We start from the raw sequence: 16,857 nt of genomic DNA on the forward strand, positions 1-16,857 counted from the left end.
CTCGGCATTTCTTGGCTTGCAGATACAGCACTGCAATCTCTGCCTTGATGGCACATGACATTTTGTATGTGCCTCTGTGACAAGATCTTCTTCTTCTTCTTCTTCTTTTTTTCTTGAGAAGCAGTCTCACTCTTGTTGCCCAGGCTGGAGTGCAGTGGCGCGATCTTGGCTCACTGCAACCTCCGCCTCCCGGGTTCTAATGATTCTCCTGCCTCAGCCTCCTGAGTAGCTGCGATTATAGGCACCTGCCACCACGCCCAGCTAATTTGTTGTATTTTTAGTAGAGACGGGGTTTCTCCATGTTCAGCAGGCTGGTCTCGAACTCCTGACCTCAGGTGATCCGCCTGACTCAGCCTCTCAAAGTGTGGGATTACAGGCGTGAGCCACCGCGTCCAGCCCGATGTCCCTCTTCTTATAATGACCCCTTTCCTATTGGATCAGGGCCCGCCCGAATCCTGCAGGCCCTCCTCTTGATTTAATTGCATCTGCAAAGACCCTATTTCCAAATAAGGCTGCAATCACAGGGACCAGGGGCCTAGGACTTGGGCATATCTTTTTTTGGAGGGACACAATTCTACCCACCTCAGATAGGGAGAATGAAAGGATGCAAAAAACATCAAAACAAGAGAAATGTTAGTGATTACAAAGGTTAGTGTGGGGAGTGGAAGTAGGATGAAAAGAGAAAGAACTCAAATGTCCTGCTATTGTTACATAAATAACAAAGCTGGGTAACTGCGGTGTTCTTGTTCTCTTTTTCTCGAAGAGGGACATCCTCTGGCTAGTATTTCAGAAACTTTATCCTCAGTTCTTGGGACCTATAAATACACTGTTGAAACAAACTCCTTCTCACCTGACAACCTCTCTCTCTTCCCCGTGGGGCAGAGTTGGGGAGGAAGGAGCGAGCAAGGCCCCCTGTCCACCCACTCACGGAGCCAGGGTACAACTGCGTTAACTCTCGCTGAGGGCGACACTTTAGAGCCAAGTTCGAGTTGAAGTTCAAGGTCCTAGGATCTGGAGGCATCTGAAGCTGCTCTAGCTCTCAGCTGCCTCAAGGGAAAGATAGTCTCACAGACAGTCTAGGACCTGTCTTGGTGAGGAGCCAGGCAGCCCGTAAGTGTGGGAGCTCCTGCCTCTGACACCAGGCATGGCTGAAAGCATTCGTCCTTCTGGAAGATTCTGTTCCATCCATCATTCCAGAGTGAGTCAGAAGCCCCTGAAGAGTTTGTGAAAATGCAGATTCCTGGGCCTTACTCCCCAGTGTCTGAGTCACAGGTCTGGGGTGAGGACTCAGAATCTGCTTGCCTGACTGACTGACTTCCTTCCTTCCTTCCTTCCTTCCTTGCTTCCTTCCTTCCTTCCTTCCTTCCTTCCTTTCTTCCTCCCTCCCTCCCTTCCTTTCTTTTCTTTCTTTCCTTCTCTTTCTCTTTCTTTTCTTTTTCCTTTTCTTTTCTCTCACTTTCTTTCTTTCTTTTCCTTCCTCCCTTCCTTCCTCCCTCCCTCCCTTCCTTCCTTCCTTCCTTCCTTCCTTCCTTCCCTCCTTTCCCTCCCTCCCTCCCTCCCTCCCTTCCTTCCTTCCTTCCTTCCTTCCCTCCTTCTCCTTCTCCTCCTCCTCCTCGCCTTCCTTCCTTCCTCTTCCTTCCTTCCTTCCTTCCTGTCCCTCCCTCCTCTTCCTCTCTCCCTGCTCACCTTCCTTCCTCCCTCCCCTCCCTCACCCTCGAACCTCTGCACCTTCCTCTGCTTTCCTTCCCTTTCGCCTTCTCTTTCCTTTCTTTCTCCTTTTTTTTTTCTTTTTTGAGACAGGCTATTGCTCTATTGCTCAGGCTGGAGTGCAGTGGTGTGGACATGGCTCACTGCAGCCTCGACCTCCCAGGCTCAAGAGATCCTCCCATCTCAGCCTCCTGAGTAGCCGGGGCTACAGGCACTTGCCACCATGACTGGCTAATTAAAACAATTTTTTTTTGAAGAGATGGTATCTCACTATGTTGCCCAGGCTGGTCTCAAACTCCTGGGCTCAAGTTATCCTCCAGCCTTGGCCTCCCAAAGTGCTGGGATTACAGGCGTGAGCCACCACACCTGGCCTGAAAACCTGCATTTCTATCACATTCCCAGGTGGCCTGGTGCTGCTGCCCTGGAGAACACCTGGAGGAGAACCAAGACCCCCGATGAACGGCTCTCAGCCTAGTGTGCATATGAGAATCACACAGGGAGTTTCAACACACACCAACCCCTGTGCCCGACCCAGACCCTGGGAGACCACTGAGTGCAGGCCACAAGCGCTGGCCCCCAGGGAGTTCTAATCATTGGCCAAAGTCGGGGTGAACAGCCGAACTCCTTCTCACCCATCAATGCCACTTCAGATACCACTTCTTCAGCAAGCCTTTCCTGACTTCCTCCAGTGGGGTTAGGTCCCTCATTCATTCATTCATTCATTCATTCATTCATTCCACAAACCATCATGCCCCTTGCGTGCACCGGGCCCTGTGCTGGTGCTGGGGATTCAGCTGTGAGGCCAGGTAAGGTTTTTACCCTCATGGTGTTTCTCTGCAGAAACATGGAGGAAACAAGTGGTGAAAAGTCAGGACAGATGATGTCAGAGTGTGATGAAAATAAAACAGGATGATGATGAAAATAAAACAGGACTAAAGAGCATTAATTAATTAGAGACAGGGTCTCTAATTAATTAACAGGGCCACTCTGTTGGCCAGACTGGAGTACAGTGGCACAATCATGGTTCACTGCAGCCTTGAACTCCCAGGCTCAAGCAATCCTCCCGCCTCAGCCTCCAGAGCAGCTGGAACTACAGACACACCTATTAATTAACACCCTATTAATGCAGTTAATTCTTTCTTTCTTTCTTTTTTTTTTTTGAGAGAGAGTCCCACTCTGTCGCCCAGGCTGGAGTGCAGTGGTGCGACCTCGCCTCACTGCAACCTCTGCCTCCTGGGTTCAAGTAATTCTCCTGCCTCAGCCTCCTGAGTAGCTGGGATTACAGGTGCACACTGCACCTGGCTAAGTTTTGCATTTGTAGTAGAGATGGAGTTTCATCATATTGGCAAGGCGGGTCTCGAACTCCTGAACTTAAGTGATCTGCCCGCCTCAGCCTCCCAAAGTGCTGGGATTACAGGTGTGAGCCACTGCGCCAGAGAAGAGTGTTACTTTAGAAGGGCTGGTTGAGGAAGGCCTCTATGAGGAGATGAGGCTGGAGCTGCCTCTAGAAAAAGCTTCCATGGCGCCCTTTTAAACAAGAAGAGCGTTTGAAGCGGGGCTCAGAGCCTGTGCTGGGTCCTGCGGTGGGCACGGGCTGACCCCATAGGAAGAACTGAAGGAAGCGAGGGTGGCTGCATTCCAGAGAGTGGAGAGGGAGGCAGAGGAAGGCGGCCTGGGGAGGACCTGGAGTTTATGCAACAGGAAACCAACAGAGTTCAAGCAGGAAGTAACACAATCCACTCGCTTTGAAAAAGGTCCGCTCTGTGCCCCTGGAATGCGCCCTCACCGAGGCGGATTCCTCTCCCTGGGAGCGTTTTCTCAGGTGTCACGGCAGACTCATTGATGTGAGAGGAATCTCTTTGTCCCACTGGTGTGTGATCTTTATGAGAAGGTGATTAACGTGCCCCCTTGCCCATAAGAAGTGCTCAGTTACAGTCTGACAGAACCAGGTGTGGTGGCGGGTGCCTGTTGTCACAGCTACTAGGGAGGATTACCTGAGCCCAGGAGTTTGAGGCTGCATCTTAAAAAAAAAAAGGAGGCAAGAAATTAGGATTGTGGACCTTTTGTGTGTTTTTAGATACTTTCTTGAAAGCTGCTGCCACAATCGTGATGCTCTTACATTCCATGGTTCAGTTCCTCCGATGCACAAAGTTCACTCCTACCTCAGGGCCTTTGCGCGTGCTATGCCCTCCGCCTGGAATACTCTCTCTGGGTCTTCCCATGGTTGGGTCTTCATCTAGTTCTCCGTTAAACGTCACCTTCCCAGAGAACCCAAACCCTCACTCGCTCTCTCTCAAACTGCTGGGTTTTGTTTCTTGCCAGCATTGAACATTATCTGAAGCTGTTTTGGTGGCTTATTCCTGGACTTGCTTTGGTGTCTGTCTGCAGCCCCTGGAGTGTGCCTCTAGGAAAGAAACCCCTTTTCATGAGCTGCAGTCCCCGGTCCCGGCGCACTGGGGGCAGTCTGTGAACACTCACTGAAGGGCAAAGTCAGTAAAGCTGTTGATTGTGGCTGCCAGCTATTTTTCCGCTGGGTTTATATCTGTAGCCATTGAGACTGCTTTTGGCTGAAAGTCCTAGAAAGCACCCAAGTGGTTTAACAATAAAGATATTTATTATTTCCATATAAGGGGAAGTCCTGAGGCAGGGCAGCTTTGGGGTTCTTGGTTTCATTTTTTTTTTTTTTTTTTGAGACAGGGTCTCACTTTGTTGCCCAGGCTGCAGTGCAATGGCGTGATCTTGGCTCAATGCAACCTCCACCTCCCTGGTTCAAGTGATTCTCCTGTCTCAGCCTCCTGAGTAGCTGGGATTACAGGCATGTGCCACCATGCCTGGCTAATTTTTGTATTTTTAGTAGAGATGGGGTTTAGCCATGTTGGCTAGACTGGTCTCGAACTCCTGACCTCACCTGTCTTGGCCTCCCGAAATGCTAGGATTACAGGCATGAGACACTGTGCCCAACCTTTTTAGTTTTAAAATAGAGACAGGGTCTCACTATATTGGCCAGACTGGATTTGAACTACTGGCCTCAAGTAATACTTCCACCTTGGCCTCCCAAAGTGCTGGGATTACTTGTATGAGCCACTGGGCCTGGCATTCTCAATTTCTTTTTAAATTTTATTTATTTATATTTTTATTTTTAAAATACAGAGTCTCACTATGTTGGCCAGGTTGGTCTTGAACTACTGGCCTCAAGCAATCCTTCCGCCACGGCCTCCCAAAGCGCTGGGATTACATGCGTGAGCCACCACGCCCGGCCGGCTCTCAGTTTCAGTAGTCAAGGGGATCCCAGAAGAGCCAGGTTCTCTGCATCTCTCTGCTCTGGCATTTTCTGCAGGGCACAGTGGCTGCCTCTGTCTGGGCATCTCATCCAACAGGACACGTGCAGGAAGCATCTCTTCCTTGGTCCATTTTTATAAACAATGAAACCTTTCCAAGAATTCCCCTAGCTCACCCCCGCTTGTGTTTTTTATTTTTATTTTTTGAGATGGAGTCTTGCTCTGTTGCCCAGGCTGGAGTGCAGTGGCTGGATCTCAGCTCACTGCAAGCTCTGCCTCCCGGGTTTACGCTATTCTCCTGCCTCAGCCTCCCGAGTAGCTGCAACTACAGGCGCCCGCCACCTCGCCCAGCTAGTTTTTTGTATTTTTTGGTAGAGACGGGGTTTCAACGGGTTAGCCAGGATGGTCTCGATCTCCTGACCTCGTGATCCACCCGTCTCGGCCTCCCAAAGTGCTGGGATCGCTTGTGTTTTTGACCAGCATTTGCTCACATGTCCACCCCTAAGCCAGTCATAGTGAGAGGAACTGTATTGCCAAGATGGCTGAGAATGATCAGGATTTCCTCCGCATGGGGGAACGAGGTCCCCCTCTTTGAGCATCTGTGGCCGCTGGGAAGCAGACTGACCCTCTGCCTTCAAGAAAGAAGGGGTGAGAAAAGTGAATTTCGGAAAGGCAACCAATGGTATCTATCATCACCCTTGCTTAATTTCATCCTCACAAAAACCCTCCGAGATATTACTTGTCCCCATCGGCATGTATCTCATATTTGACCTCTGAATGGGTCATCTTTTTAATTTTAAAAATTTTTGTGGGTACATAGTAGGTGTATCTATTTATGGGGTACATGTTTTGATATGGGCAAGCAAAGTGCAATAATCATGTCATGGAGAATGCGGTGTCCATTCCCTCAAGCATTCATCCTTTGTGTTACAAACAATCCAATTATGCTCTCTTTTTTTGAGATGGAGTTTCGCTCTGTCACCCAGGCTGGAGTGCAGTGGGGTGATCTCGGCTCACTGCAACCTCTGCCGCCCAGGTTCAAGTGATTCTCCTGCCTCAGCCTCCCTAGTAGCTAGGATTACAGGCGCCCACCACCATACCTGGCTAATTTTTGTATTTTTAGTAGAGACGGGGTTTCACCGTGTTGGCAAGGCTGGTCTTGAACTCCTGACCTTGTGATCCACCCGCCTCGGCCTCCCAAAGTGCTGGGATTATAGGTGTGAGCTACCGTGCCCGGCCTCCAATTCTACTCTTTTAGTTATTTTACTATGTACAATTAAGTTATTATTGACTCTGGTCACCCTGTTGTGCAAACAGTAGGTTTTAGTCATTCTTTTAAATGATTATTATTATTATTATTTTTGAGACAAGTCTCACTCTGTCGCCCAGGTCAGAGTGCAGTGGCGTGATCTCCGATCACTGCAAGCTCCGCCTCCCGGGTTCACATCATTCTTCTGCCTCAGCCTCCCAAGTAGCTGGGACTACAGGCGCCTGCCACCACGCCTGGCTAATTTTTTGTATTTTTTAGTAGAGACGGGGTTTCACTGTGTTTGCCCGGATGGTCTCGATCTCCTGACCTCATGATCCGCCTGCCTCAGCCTCCCAAAGTGCTGGGATTACAGGCGTGAGCCACCGCGCCAGGCCTTAAATGATTATTTTTGTATCCATGAACCACCCCCCACTTCTCCTTTCTTTTAAATTAGAAAAAATTATTTTTGAGACAGTGTCTCACTGTGTTGCCAGGGTTGGTCTTAAACTCCTGGGCTCAAGTCATCCTCCTGCCTCAGCCTCCCAAAGTGCTGAGATTAAAGGCATGAGCCACTGTGACCAGCCTAATATAATATTTATTCTTATATCCCTGCTGTGTAGAAATAAAGAAAAAAAGAGATAGTTATTCAAGTTCAGTAAAATACTGTGTGTCTGTGTGTGTGTTTGTGTCTCTGCATATGTTTGTGTGTCTGTGTGTCAATGTGTGTGTCTGTGTGTGTGTTTGCATGTGTCAGTGTGTCTGTGTCAATGTGTGTGTTTGTGTGTCTGTGTGTGTCAATGTGTGTGTCTGTGTGTTGTCTGTGTGTGTCAATGTGTGTGTCTGTGTGTGTAGGGGCACATGGAGTTCTCTGAACTCAACTCCATGAGGAATACAATATTTATTAAAAGGAAAGTAAGACGATTGTGCTAATCTGAAACTCACATACGTATTATTAAAACTCAACCACAGCAATTGTTTAGTCCAAAGATTGGCAAACTCTTTCTGTAAAGCGACAGATAATAACTATTTTAACTTTCTGCACTACAGGGCCTCTGTTAAAATTACTCAACTCTGCCATTGTAGCCTGGACGCAGCCATAAACTATATGATTAGGTGTCTCTGGGTTCCAGTAAAACTTTATTTACAAAAACAGACTGGGGATCAGGTTTGGCCTTCGGGCTGTAGTTTGCCAACTCCCGGTTCAGACTTAGACCAATAAAAGATTGTTTCAGGAGGAATGTTTTATCGTTGACATTTTTTAGAGTTACTGGTGCGCAGTGATAAGAAATAGCGAACTGAGTTTGAATAGACTGGGGGCTGTATCCACTGTTCCACCCTTGGTACACCTCTCTTTCCCACTGTACAGAGGGGGCCCAGGGCTCAGAGAGACACCCAAGTCTCAGAGGGGATACCGTGGGCTGAGAGGAGCAGCTGGGGCTCAGAGGGGACACCTGGGGCTCAGAGGGGCACCCATGGCCTGGAGGAGTTGAGCAACTTGTCTAGAAATCCAGGCTCTGTCGCCCCGATTGTGAATCTCCCAAATACCCTCTTGGGTGGCTCTGATCCCTCCTCCCTGTGTGGTGGGGACTCCTTTCTGAGACAGACCCTGGGTCTGCGTCTGTGTTGCTCAGGGAAGCTGACACGGGCTCCTGTCACACTTGCCAGCATTTTTCTCTCTGGTTCAGGACAGGGTGGAGAAGTTACGAAGTCCCCAGGAGTGGGCTTGGCGACAGTTTGGGGGCCCTGGGTCCCCTCATTCCCTGTCTGGAGGCTCAGAGAACACTCCAGAGGGCCTGGTGGACCTGCTGTCCTCCCTGAGCCTGCCCCACTCACACTCACATCTTATCTCTGCCTCCCTGATCAAAGACAGATCAAAGTTGCTCCGCATTGCTCAGGTCCCCTCAAGCCTCCTAACAGATTTCTTGACCCCAAACTTGCACTTTGTGGGAGGCTCCTATCCTCTCTCTGGCTCAGCCTTTTGTTGTGTGGTTTGTTGGTTTTTACCATCTTAACCATTTCTAAGTGTACATTTCAGTGGCATTAAGGACATCCACACTGTTGTGTAACCATCACCACCATCCCTCCTGGCACTCTTTCATCTTGCAAAATGGAAACTGCATATGCATTGATCAGTAATACCCCACCCCCTCTCCCCCAGCCCCTGGCACCCACCATTCTCTGTTCTGTCTCTGTGAATCTGGCTACTCTAGGGAGCGCATGCAAATAGAATCGTATGGTATTTGTCCTGTTGTGGCTGGTTTATTTCACTCGCGTAACTTCCTCAAGGCCCGTGCATGTTGCAATGTGTGTCAGAATGTCCTTCCTTTTCCAGGCTGAATCCTATTCCAACGTGTGGGTGGGCCCCAGCTTATTACCCACCACCCATCAGGGGACACTCGGGTTGCTCCCACCGGTGGGCCATCGTGAACAGCGCTGCAATGAACGCAGGTGTTCAGATTCCTCTTCAAGTCCCTGGTTTCATTTCTTTTATACCCAGAAGTGAGATTGATGCATCACATGGTAATTCTATGTTAATTTTTTTGTTGTTGTTTTTCGTTTTTTGAGACAGAGTCTTGCTGTCACCCAGGCTGGAGCGCAGTGCCATGATCTCGGCTCGCTGCAGTCTCTACCTCCCAGGTTCAAGCAATTCACTTATTCAGCACCTCTGAGGTGGGTCTTATTAGTCCCATTTTACAGATGGGACAATCGAGGCCCAGGTAGTTAAGTAACGTGTCCATAGGAGAGCAGGGCTTTGAACCTGGACTGTCTAGCTCCAGACTTGCTGTTTTTAACTATTAGTCAACTTTCTTCTTTTTTTTTTTCTAAAGACAGCCTACTTTTTTTTTCTTTATTTTTGAGTCAGGGTTTCACTCTTGTTGCCCAGGCTGGAGTGCAGTGGCACAATCATGTCTCACTGCAGCCTCTACTTTCTAGGCTCAAGCGATTCTCCTGCCTCAGCCTCCCGAGTAGCTGGGATTACAGGCACATGCCACCAAGCCCGGCTAATTTTGTATATTTTTAGTAGAGAGGGGATTTCACCATGTTGCTCAGGCTGGTCTTGAACTCCTGGCCTCAAGCCATCCTCCCGCCTTGGCCTCCCAAAGTGCTGGGATTACACGCATGAGCCACTGTGCCGGCTGTTACCTCCAGGCTTCTACCCCAACAGTTGGACGCTGCCTCTAAGCCTCTCTTTCTCTCCTCTGATTCCTTTCCCACCACAGAATCAGTTCCTGCAGTGGTCTGAGCAGGAAGTGGAGAGAACACTCAAAATTGGAGACTTCGAGGATATATACAAAGCTGCAGGGAAAACAAAACGAAGAGTGAAGCTGCTCCCACCCCTGGGGCTGAGGGTAGGAGGGCAGGGAGTGTCGCGTGGAACCCGGGAGGAGAGAGGAGTCGAGAGAGGGCTGCCTTCCAGGGACCGTGACCTTTGCTCGAGAGCTGCAGCCAGCCTGTGTGTTTCAGTTCAGTGCAGTTGGGGTGTCACAGGCCACCCCAACATGCAGTGACTTGGAGGTGCTGTTAATGATACTACTGGGGCAAGAGGTATAAACTGGGGTGACTGCACCGTCTAAGGCGCAGTGGTCCCTGATTATCTGTTTCCTGGGCAGAGTGAGCACTTCCCTGACACAGGGCCTTTGCACTTGCCGGTTCATTTGCCAGAAATGTCCTCCCCAGCTCTCACCCTTCCGGTCTCCCCTCTCCAGCCTCCATCTCCCTGTGGCATTACCTTTTTATTTCTCTCATTAGCACTTAGCACCATCTATAATCATTATCTATTTATTTCCTTTAAATATGCTTATCAATATATTTATAAATCTCTCTCTCTCTCTCCCTTACTGAAAAGGCCTGGGCAGACCAGACGTGGTGGTTCACACCTATAATACCAGCACTTTGGGAGGTCGAGGAGGGAGGATCACCTGAGTTCAGAAGTTCGAAACCAGCCTGGACAACATAGTGGGGCCCCCCCCCCCATTCTCTATTAAAAAAGATAAAATTAAAACATATTAGCTTGGCTGGGTGTGGTGGCTCATACCTGTAATCCCAGCACTTTGGGAGGCCAAGGTGGGTGGATCATTTGAGGTCAGGAGTTTGAGATCAGCCTGGCCAACATGGTGAAACCCCATTTCTACTAAAAAATACAAAAATTAGCTGGGAGTGGTGGCAGGTGCCTATAGTCCCAGCTACTTGGGAGGGAGGCTGAGGCAAGAGAATCGCTTGAACCCAGGAGGCGGAGGTTGCAGTGAGCTGAGATCACGCCACTGCATTCCAGCCTGGGCAACACAGCAAGACTCTTGTCTTAAGATAAATAAATAAATAAATAAGCAGGTGTAGTGGCACATGCCTGTAGGAGGTTGAGGGTAGGGGGATGGCTTGAGCCCAGGGGATAGAGGCTGCAGTGAGCTTTGCACTCCAGCTTGGGTGTCAGAACCAGACCCTGTCTCAAAAAAAGTAAGGCCAGGGCAGAGAGGACCTGCCTGCCTTCTTCCCCATCTCCCCCCAGGCCCTAGCACACAGTAGGCCTGATGCATAGTGAGTGCTCAGCAAGTATTTGCCACATGAATGAATGAATGATTGAGCATGTCCACCCCTTCTCTGGTAGTTAGGATAGGACCAGGTGGTCTCAGAAGAACCTTCTGGGTCCTGGGATAGGAGTCATCCTCCTTTCTCCAGCTGCTGTTGAGAGTGGGAGCTGATAGAAACTTCTCTTCTCTGGTGACCTGGCCCATGGAGCGGCCCATTAGCTCACGGCTGCCAGCTGGGTCCTCCCCACACACTTGCACCTTTGTCCTGGAAAGCACGTCTGTGTTGGAGGGTTAGTCCTTTTCAGAGAGGACATATCAGAGTCCCCAAGGGCCAGGGACAAAGGTGAGGATTGATTGCTATCCCTGAGTCAGGAAGGAAAGGCTCCTGAAGGGAAGTCAGTGGTCGGCGACTCAGAAACGTGTGATTTTGAAGGAAGACAGGATTTACAGGGCCTCTCTCAGTCTGTTCAGGCTTCTAAAACAGAGTACCATAGACTGGGGAAGCTCACAGACAATGGACACCTATTTCTCACAGTTCTGGAGGCTGGGAAGTCCAAGATCAAGGTGCTAGCAGATTTGGTGGCGGTGAGGTCCTGTGTCCTGGTTCACGGATGGCAACTTCTCTCTGCGTCCTTGCCTGGTGGAAGGGGAGAGGCAGCTCTCTGGAGCCTTGTGTGTAAGGGCTCTAATCCCATCAATGAGGCCTCTTTCCCCATGACCTCATCACTTCCCCAAAGCCCCACCTCCTAATACCATCACATGGTAATTCCGTTTCAACGTACAAATTTCAGGGGACACATTCAGACTCTAGCACAAGGGCTAAAGTCCAGGAGCGGAGGCTGAGTTTCTGGAGGGGCTGTTTGGGGCTCTGGAGACCTTCTCTGGTATTCACAATATTGCAGGGTGCATTTTGACTTACTGAAGAGAAACAGTTCCTAAAAACTCACTTGCAGCAGCATGAGAGATTCGCATTCTGATGAAAATCTATGCAGGCACCTCCGGCCTCAGAGCTGTTGCCCTGGCTGTTCCCTCTGCCTGGAATGGTCTTCTCTGGATCTCGACATGTTCCTGCACTTCCTGCAGGTCTTTGCCCAAATGTCACCTTCTCATTGAGGCTGTCTCCAAACACCCCATTTAAATAGCAACCCCTCTCCCCCAGTAGCATTTACACTATTGAGTTTCTCCCCCTAAAGCATGCATTGTCCTCTAACTGCCTGTCCCATGGAAACACAGCATGCACAAACCACACACACAATTTGAAACATTTTATGACAGAGGACCCTGTTCTGAAAGAAGAAAAAAAGATAAAAGAATTTTAGGGGTCACATTTTAAAAAGTAAAAAGAAACAGGTGAAATTAATTTAACTTGTATATATTATTCAACCCTTGATATTCAGATAGTGTCATTTCAATGTGTGATCAATATAAGAATGTTGAGACATTTTATGCTGTTTTCATACAAAGCCTTTGAAATCTGGGATGTATATGACACGGCATATCTCATGTCAGACTAGCCCCATGTCAAGTGGCCCATAGCTACATAAGGCCGGTGGCTACTGTATTGGATTACACAGCTCTAATATCGTTTTGCTTTGTTTTTTGAGATGGGGTCTTGCTCTGTCGTCCAGGCTGGAGTGCAGTGGTGACATCTTGGATCACTGCAACCCCTGCCTCCTGAGCTTAAGTGATCCTCCCACCTCAGCCTCCTGAGTGTCTGGGACTACAGGTGTGTGCCACCATGCCCAGTTACTTTTTTTTTTTTTTTTTTTGGATTTATTGTAGTGACAGGGTTTTGCTATGTTGGCCAGGCTGGCCTCGAACTCCTGAGCTCAAGCAAAGCACCTGCCTCGGCCTCTTAAAGGGCTGGGATTACAGGTATGAGCCACCATGCTGGGCCAACAGCGCTAATGTTTTATAAAATCACCAATGATGATGTTTATCACGCATTGTTATTGCTTGTCTATTAACATGCAGGACTTGCGAGGCCAGGGGCTTGCTTATGGTCCCTGCTGGGTCCCCAAGCCCCCAACACAGTGCCCAGCACAGAGTAGGAGCTCAATCTGAACTGAATGAATCCAGCAGGCACACGTGAGCTCTCTTTCCTCCCTCACCAGCAGCGATCCAGGTGGCAAATGTGGCTAAAATGCTTTCCTGGCCAGGTGTGGTGGCTCACGCCTGTAATCCCAAGCACTTTGGAAGGCTGTGGCAGGTGGATCACTTGAGCCCAGGAGTTTGAGACCAGCCTGGCCAACACAGTAAAACTGAATCTCCATTAAAAATACAAAAATTGGCTGGGTGCAGTGGCTCACACCTGTAATCACAGAATCCCAGAACTCTGGGGGGCCGAGGTGAGCAGACCACCTGAGGTCAGGAGTTCAAGACCAGCCTGGCCAACACGGTGAAATTGCGTCTCCACAAAAATACAAAAATTATCCAGGCATGATGGCAGGTGCCTGTAATCCCAGCTACTTGGGAGGCTGAGGCGGGAGAATCGCTTGAACCTGGAAGGAGAAGATTGCAGTGAGCCAAGATCACACCATTGCACTCTCCCTGGGGAACAGAGTAAGACTCCTCCTCAGAAAAAAAAAAAAAAAATTAGCCGGGCGTGTGGCATGTACCTGTAATCCCATCTTCTCGGGAGGCTGAGACAGGGAGAATTATTGCTTGAATTCGGGAGGCAGAGGTTGCAGTGAGCCGAGATCACACCACTGCACTCCAGCCGGGGCCACAGAGCGAGTCTCCATCTCAAAAGAAAAAAAAATAAGGTTTCCTCTTCCTTTGCTTTTTACTCTGTCCTTTCTCACCCCCGTCTCTTCACTTCCCTTCACTTTCTTCCTCTTTTTCCTTTCCCTCAGCAAACAGCGTAGTGGTAATGTTCGTGCCAAGTCACTGGTTCACATCTCTGCTCTCTGCTCCACCAGGAGCCAGCTGTGCCTCCTTTAAGGAAGCCCTTCCACTTCCATGCAGCGTGCTCTGTTGCCCCTGGGGACGAGAGTGATTCTTCCCAGGCTGGGGTGGGGCACAGGGCATGCGGCTGCCTGCAGGGGGTGTTGGCTCCACCTCACACAGTCACCTCGGGAAGCATATGACCAGGATGAGCCCATAGAATTCTCATGACCACCCGAGGGTGCAGGCATGACTCAGACCATTCCCGAGCCACTGATAAGGGAGCCGGGGCACAGAGAGGCTGAGCAATTGCCCCAGGCCACCATGCCAGGCAGCAGCATGGCCCGGCAGCAGAGGCAAGCTTTTACCTTGGACTCTGGTAGATGTGGTTCATCCACACACACTGACCAGGGGCCTACTGTGGGCCACGTGATGTTCAGGAGCTGGGGGCACAGCAATGGACGAAACAGGCAGATTCCTGCCCAATGGAGCTTTTTTCATCCTAGAAGGGGAAGGAAGCCAATCAAACAAGCAAACGCCTGCCCTGGAGGGCGGTCGTTGCGCAGAGAGAAATGAAGCAGCCAAGGGGGATGGGGAGGGTCATGTGGGTGGTTTATAACTTTCCAAGGGTGGGCAGGAAGGCAGTCATTGCTGAGAAGATGACATTGGAGCATGGACCTGAAGGAAGGGAGGGTAAGCCTCCTGGGTGTTAGGGAGAGGAGCATTCCAGGAGGGGACCAGGGAGTGCAAAGGTTCTGGGGCACGAGCCGGGCAGCAGGTGGAGGAGCTCCAGGGAGGGGGGTGTGGCTGGAGCAGAGTGGGCAAGGGGAGGGAGGGGGATGAGGTCAGGGAGATGTGCCGATCTGGGTGTGTTTTGACTTTGTCTCTCTAGTATGAGATATGGTGATCTTGTGGGCCATGGTGAGGGCTTTGACTTTTACGGTGAATGAGGTGGGAGCCATGAAAAGGTTTCTTTCTTTTTGTTTTCTCGAGAGACAGGGTCTCACTGTGTTGCCCAGGCTAAAATGCAGTGGCACAATCATAACTCACTCACCGCAGCCTCGACTTCCTGGGCTCACATGACTCTCCCACCTCAGCCTCCTCAGTAGCTGAAACTAGAGGTGGGTGCCACCTTACCTGGCTAATTTTTTATTTTTTTATATAGCTGGGGTCTGGCTATGTTGCCCAGGCTAGTCTCGAACTCCTGGCTTCAAGGGATCCTCCTGCCTCAGCCTCCAAAAGCACTGGGATTATAGGCATGAGCCACCATGCTTGGCCATTTCTTTAAAATGACAGTTTTTATTGAGATATAATTTGCATATCATACATTCACCCATTTAGAGTATATAATTTGGCCAGGCATGATGGCTCACACTTGTAATCCCAGCACTTTGGGAGGCCAGGGTGGGAGGATGACCAGGATTTTGAGAGCAGCCTGGGCAACAAAGCGAGACCCTGTCCCAACAAAAATGAAAACAGGTGTGCATGGTGGCATATACTTGTCATCCAAGCTAGTCAGGAGGCTGAGGCGGGAGGATGGTTTGAACCCAGGACTTCAAGGCTTTAGGGAGATTACACCACTGCACTCCAGCCTGGGTGACAGAGCGAGACCCTGTCTCTTAAAAAATAAAAGTAAATAAAGTGTGCAATTTGATGGCTTTTTGTATATTCACAGAGTTGTGCAACCATCATTACCACCACTTTTACCATCACTTTTGGAACATTTTCACCACTCCGAAATGAAACCCAAACCTGTAACAGTCACTCCTCATTTTCCCCAGCCCCTGGCAACCACTGGTCTACTTTTTGTCTGCACAGATCTACCTACTGTGGACATTTTTATATAAGCGGAATCATATATGTGGCCTTTGTGTCTGGCTTCTTTCACTTATCAGTGTTTTCAAGGTTCATTCATGGTGTAGCATGCGTCAGCACTTCATTCCCTTTCATGCTGAGTCATATTCCAGTGTGTGGTTATGCCACATTTTATTTGCCTGTTCACCAGCTGATGGGGGTGGGGGTTGTTTTCACTGCTTGGCTGCTGTGAACATTTGCATCCAGTCTTCCATGTGGACACGTGCTTTCCTTTCTCCTGGGCACACACCCAGGAGTGGAACTGCTGGGTCTTAGGGGACCCCTATGTTTACCTTTTGAGGCTGCACCATTTTACAATCCCACAAGCACCTCATGAGGCTTCCAACCCCTCCAGGTCTTTGCCTGCACTCATTCTCCATCTTTGATCATGAGAGGACGCTGAGCAGAGGAGGAAAAGCATCTGACTTGATTTTCCAGGAGCCCCGTGACACCATGTTGATCATGTTTTGTTATCAGTACTCTTTCTTTTCTTCTGTATCTTTGACTTTCCCCAGGGCAAGACCTCTCCCTCAAACATGACGAAGTCTTTTTTTCCCTCCTCAAGCTGCCCTCTCTGCCACCGGAAGTGGCTCCCCTCAGCAAGGCCAAGGTGGCTCACGTGCCCTAGCACCCTGTCATCTCTGCCCTTCTCTCTCGTTGAGTGACAGCATGGCGTGACATGAGGGCTCTCCAACCATGGCCTTGCAGCCTTCTTGGGTAAGCACCACGTACATTTGGACCTTGAAGACTTGGTCATGAATCAGAGTTAGACTGAGTGAGATGGTCAAGGCAGGTCAGTATCAAGGAAGTGGGGGAGGGTGTCAGGGCCAGGCAGACCACAGACTTTAGTTAACTGGCTAATTTCTGAGAACTACAAAAGTCATTTAAGAAAAGGCAACTGCACAGCTGAAGGGTGTTGAAGGCCTTAAGGAATTCAATGAAGTGATATTAATTAATCAATTGATCAGTTACTTGATTAATACATGAGTTAATTAGCTGATTGAGTGAAGTATTTATTAAGTACCTGCTATGTGCCAGGCATTTTTCCAGGTGCCGGAGCTACATCGATAAGCGAAACAGGGTCAGCTTCTGTCTCTTGGGAGTTGGAGGAGATGAACAAGTAAACAGATGAGACCATTTCACACAAAACAAGGTGGCCTGACAGAGTGGGCTAGGACTCCTGTTCTCGACAGATGCAACGGCAAAGGCTTCTCTGAGGAGTAGGTTTCAGCTGAGCCCGGAAGAGGAGAGTGGGGAGCCATGGACGGATTTAGGGGAAGTGTATCCTAGACAGAGGAACTGTAAGTGCAAAGGTCCTGACACAAGAAAAAGCTGGGGACGCTCAATGAACAGAAAC

The 16,857-nt window shown here is 49.5% G+C and overlaps 1 protein-coding gene across 2 annotated transcripts in view; it reads left to right on the forward strand.

Moving 5' to 3' along the window:
• Positions 1 to 14,199: 14,199 nt before the first annotated feature.
• Positions 14,200 to 16,857, forward strand: part of SCARB1 (scavenger receptor class B member 1) — a 93,685-nt gene continuing 91,027 nt past the window's right edge. The window contains exons 1-2 of one of the 2 annotated variants that reach the window (XM_017889650.1): positions 14,200 to 14,339; positions 16,066 to 16,217. In XM_017889650.1, the coding sequence (XP_017745139.1) occupies positions 16,197 to 16,217 (21 nt within the window). In that variant the 5' untranslated portion in view covers positions 14,200 to 14,339; positions 16,066 to 16,196. The remainder of the gene's footprint in view (positions 14,340 to 16,065; positions 16,218 to 16,857) is intronic. The other variant, XM_017889659.1, reaches the window with a different exon arrangement.

The sequence above is a fragment of the Rhinopithecus bieti genome, unplaced genomic scaffold, assembly GCF_001698545.2.
Source record: "Rhinopithecus bieti isolate Rb0 unplaced genomic scaffold, ASM169854v2 scaffold_574, whole genome shotgun sequence".
Taxonomy (NCBI): Eukaryota; Metazoa; Chordata; class Mammalia; order Primates; family Cercopithecidae; genus Rhinopithecus; species Rhinopithecus bieti.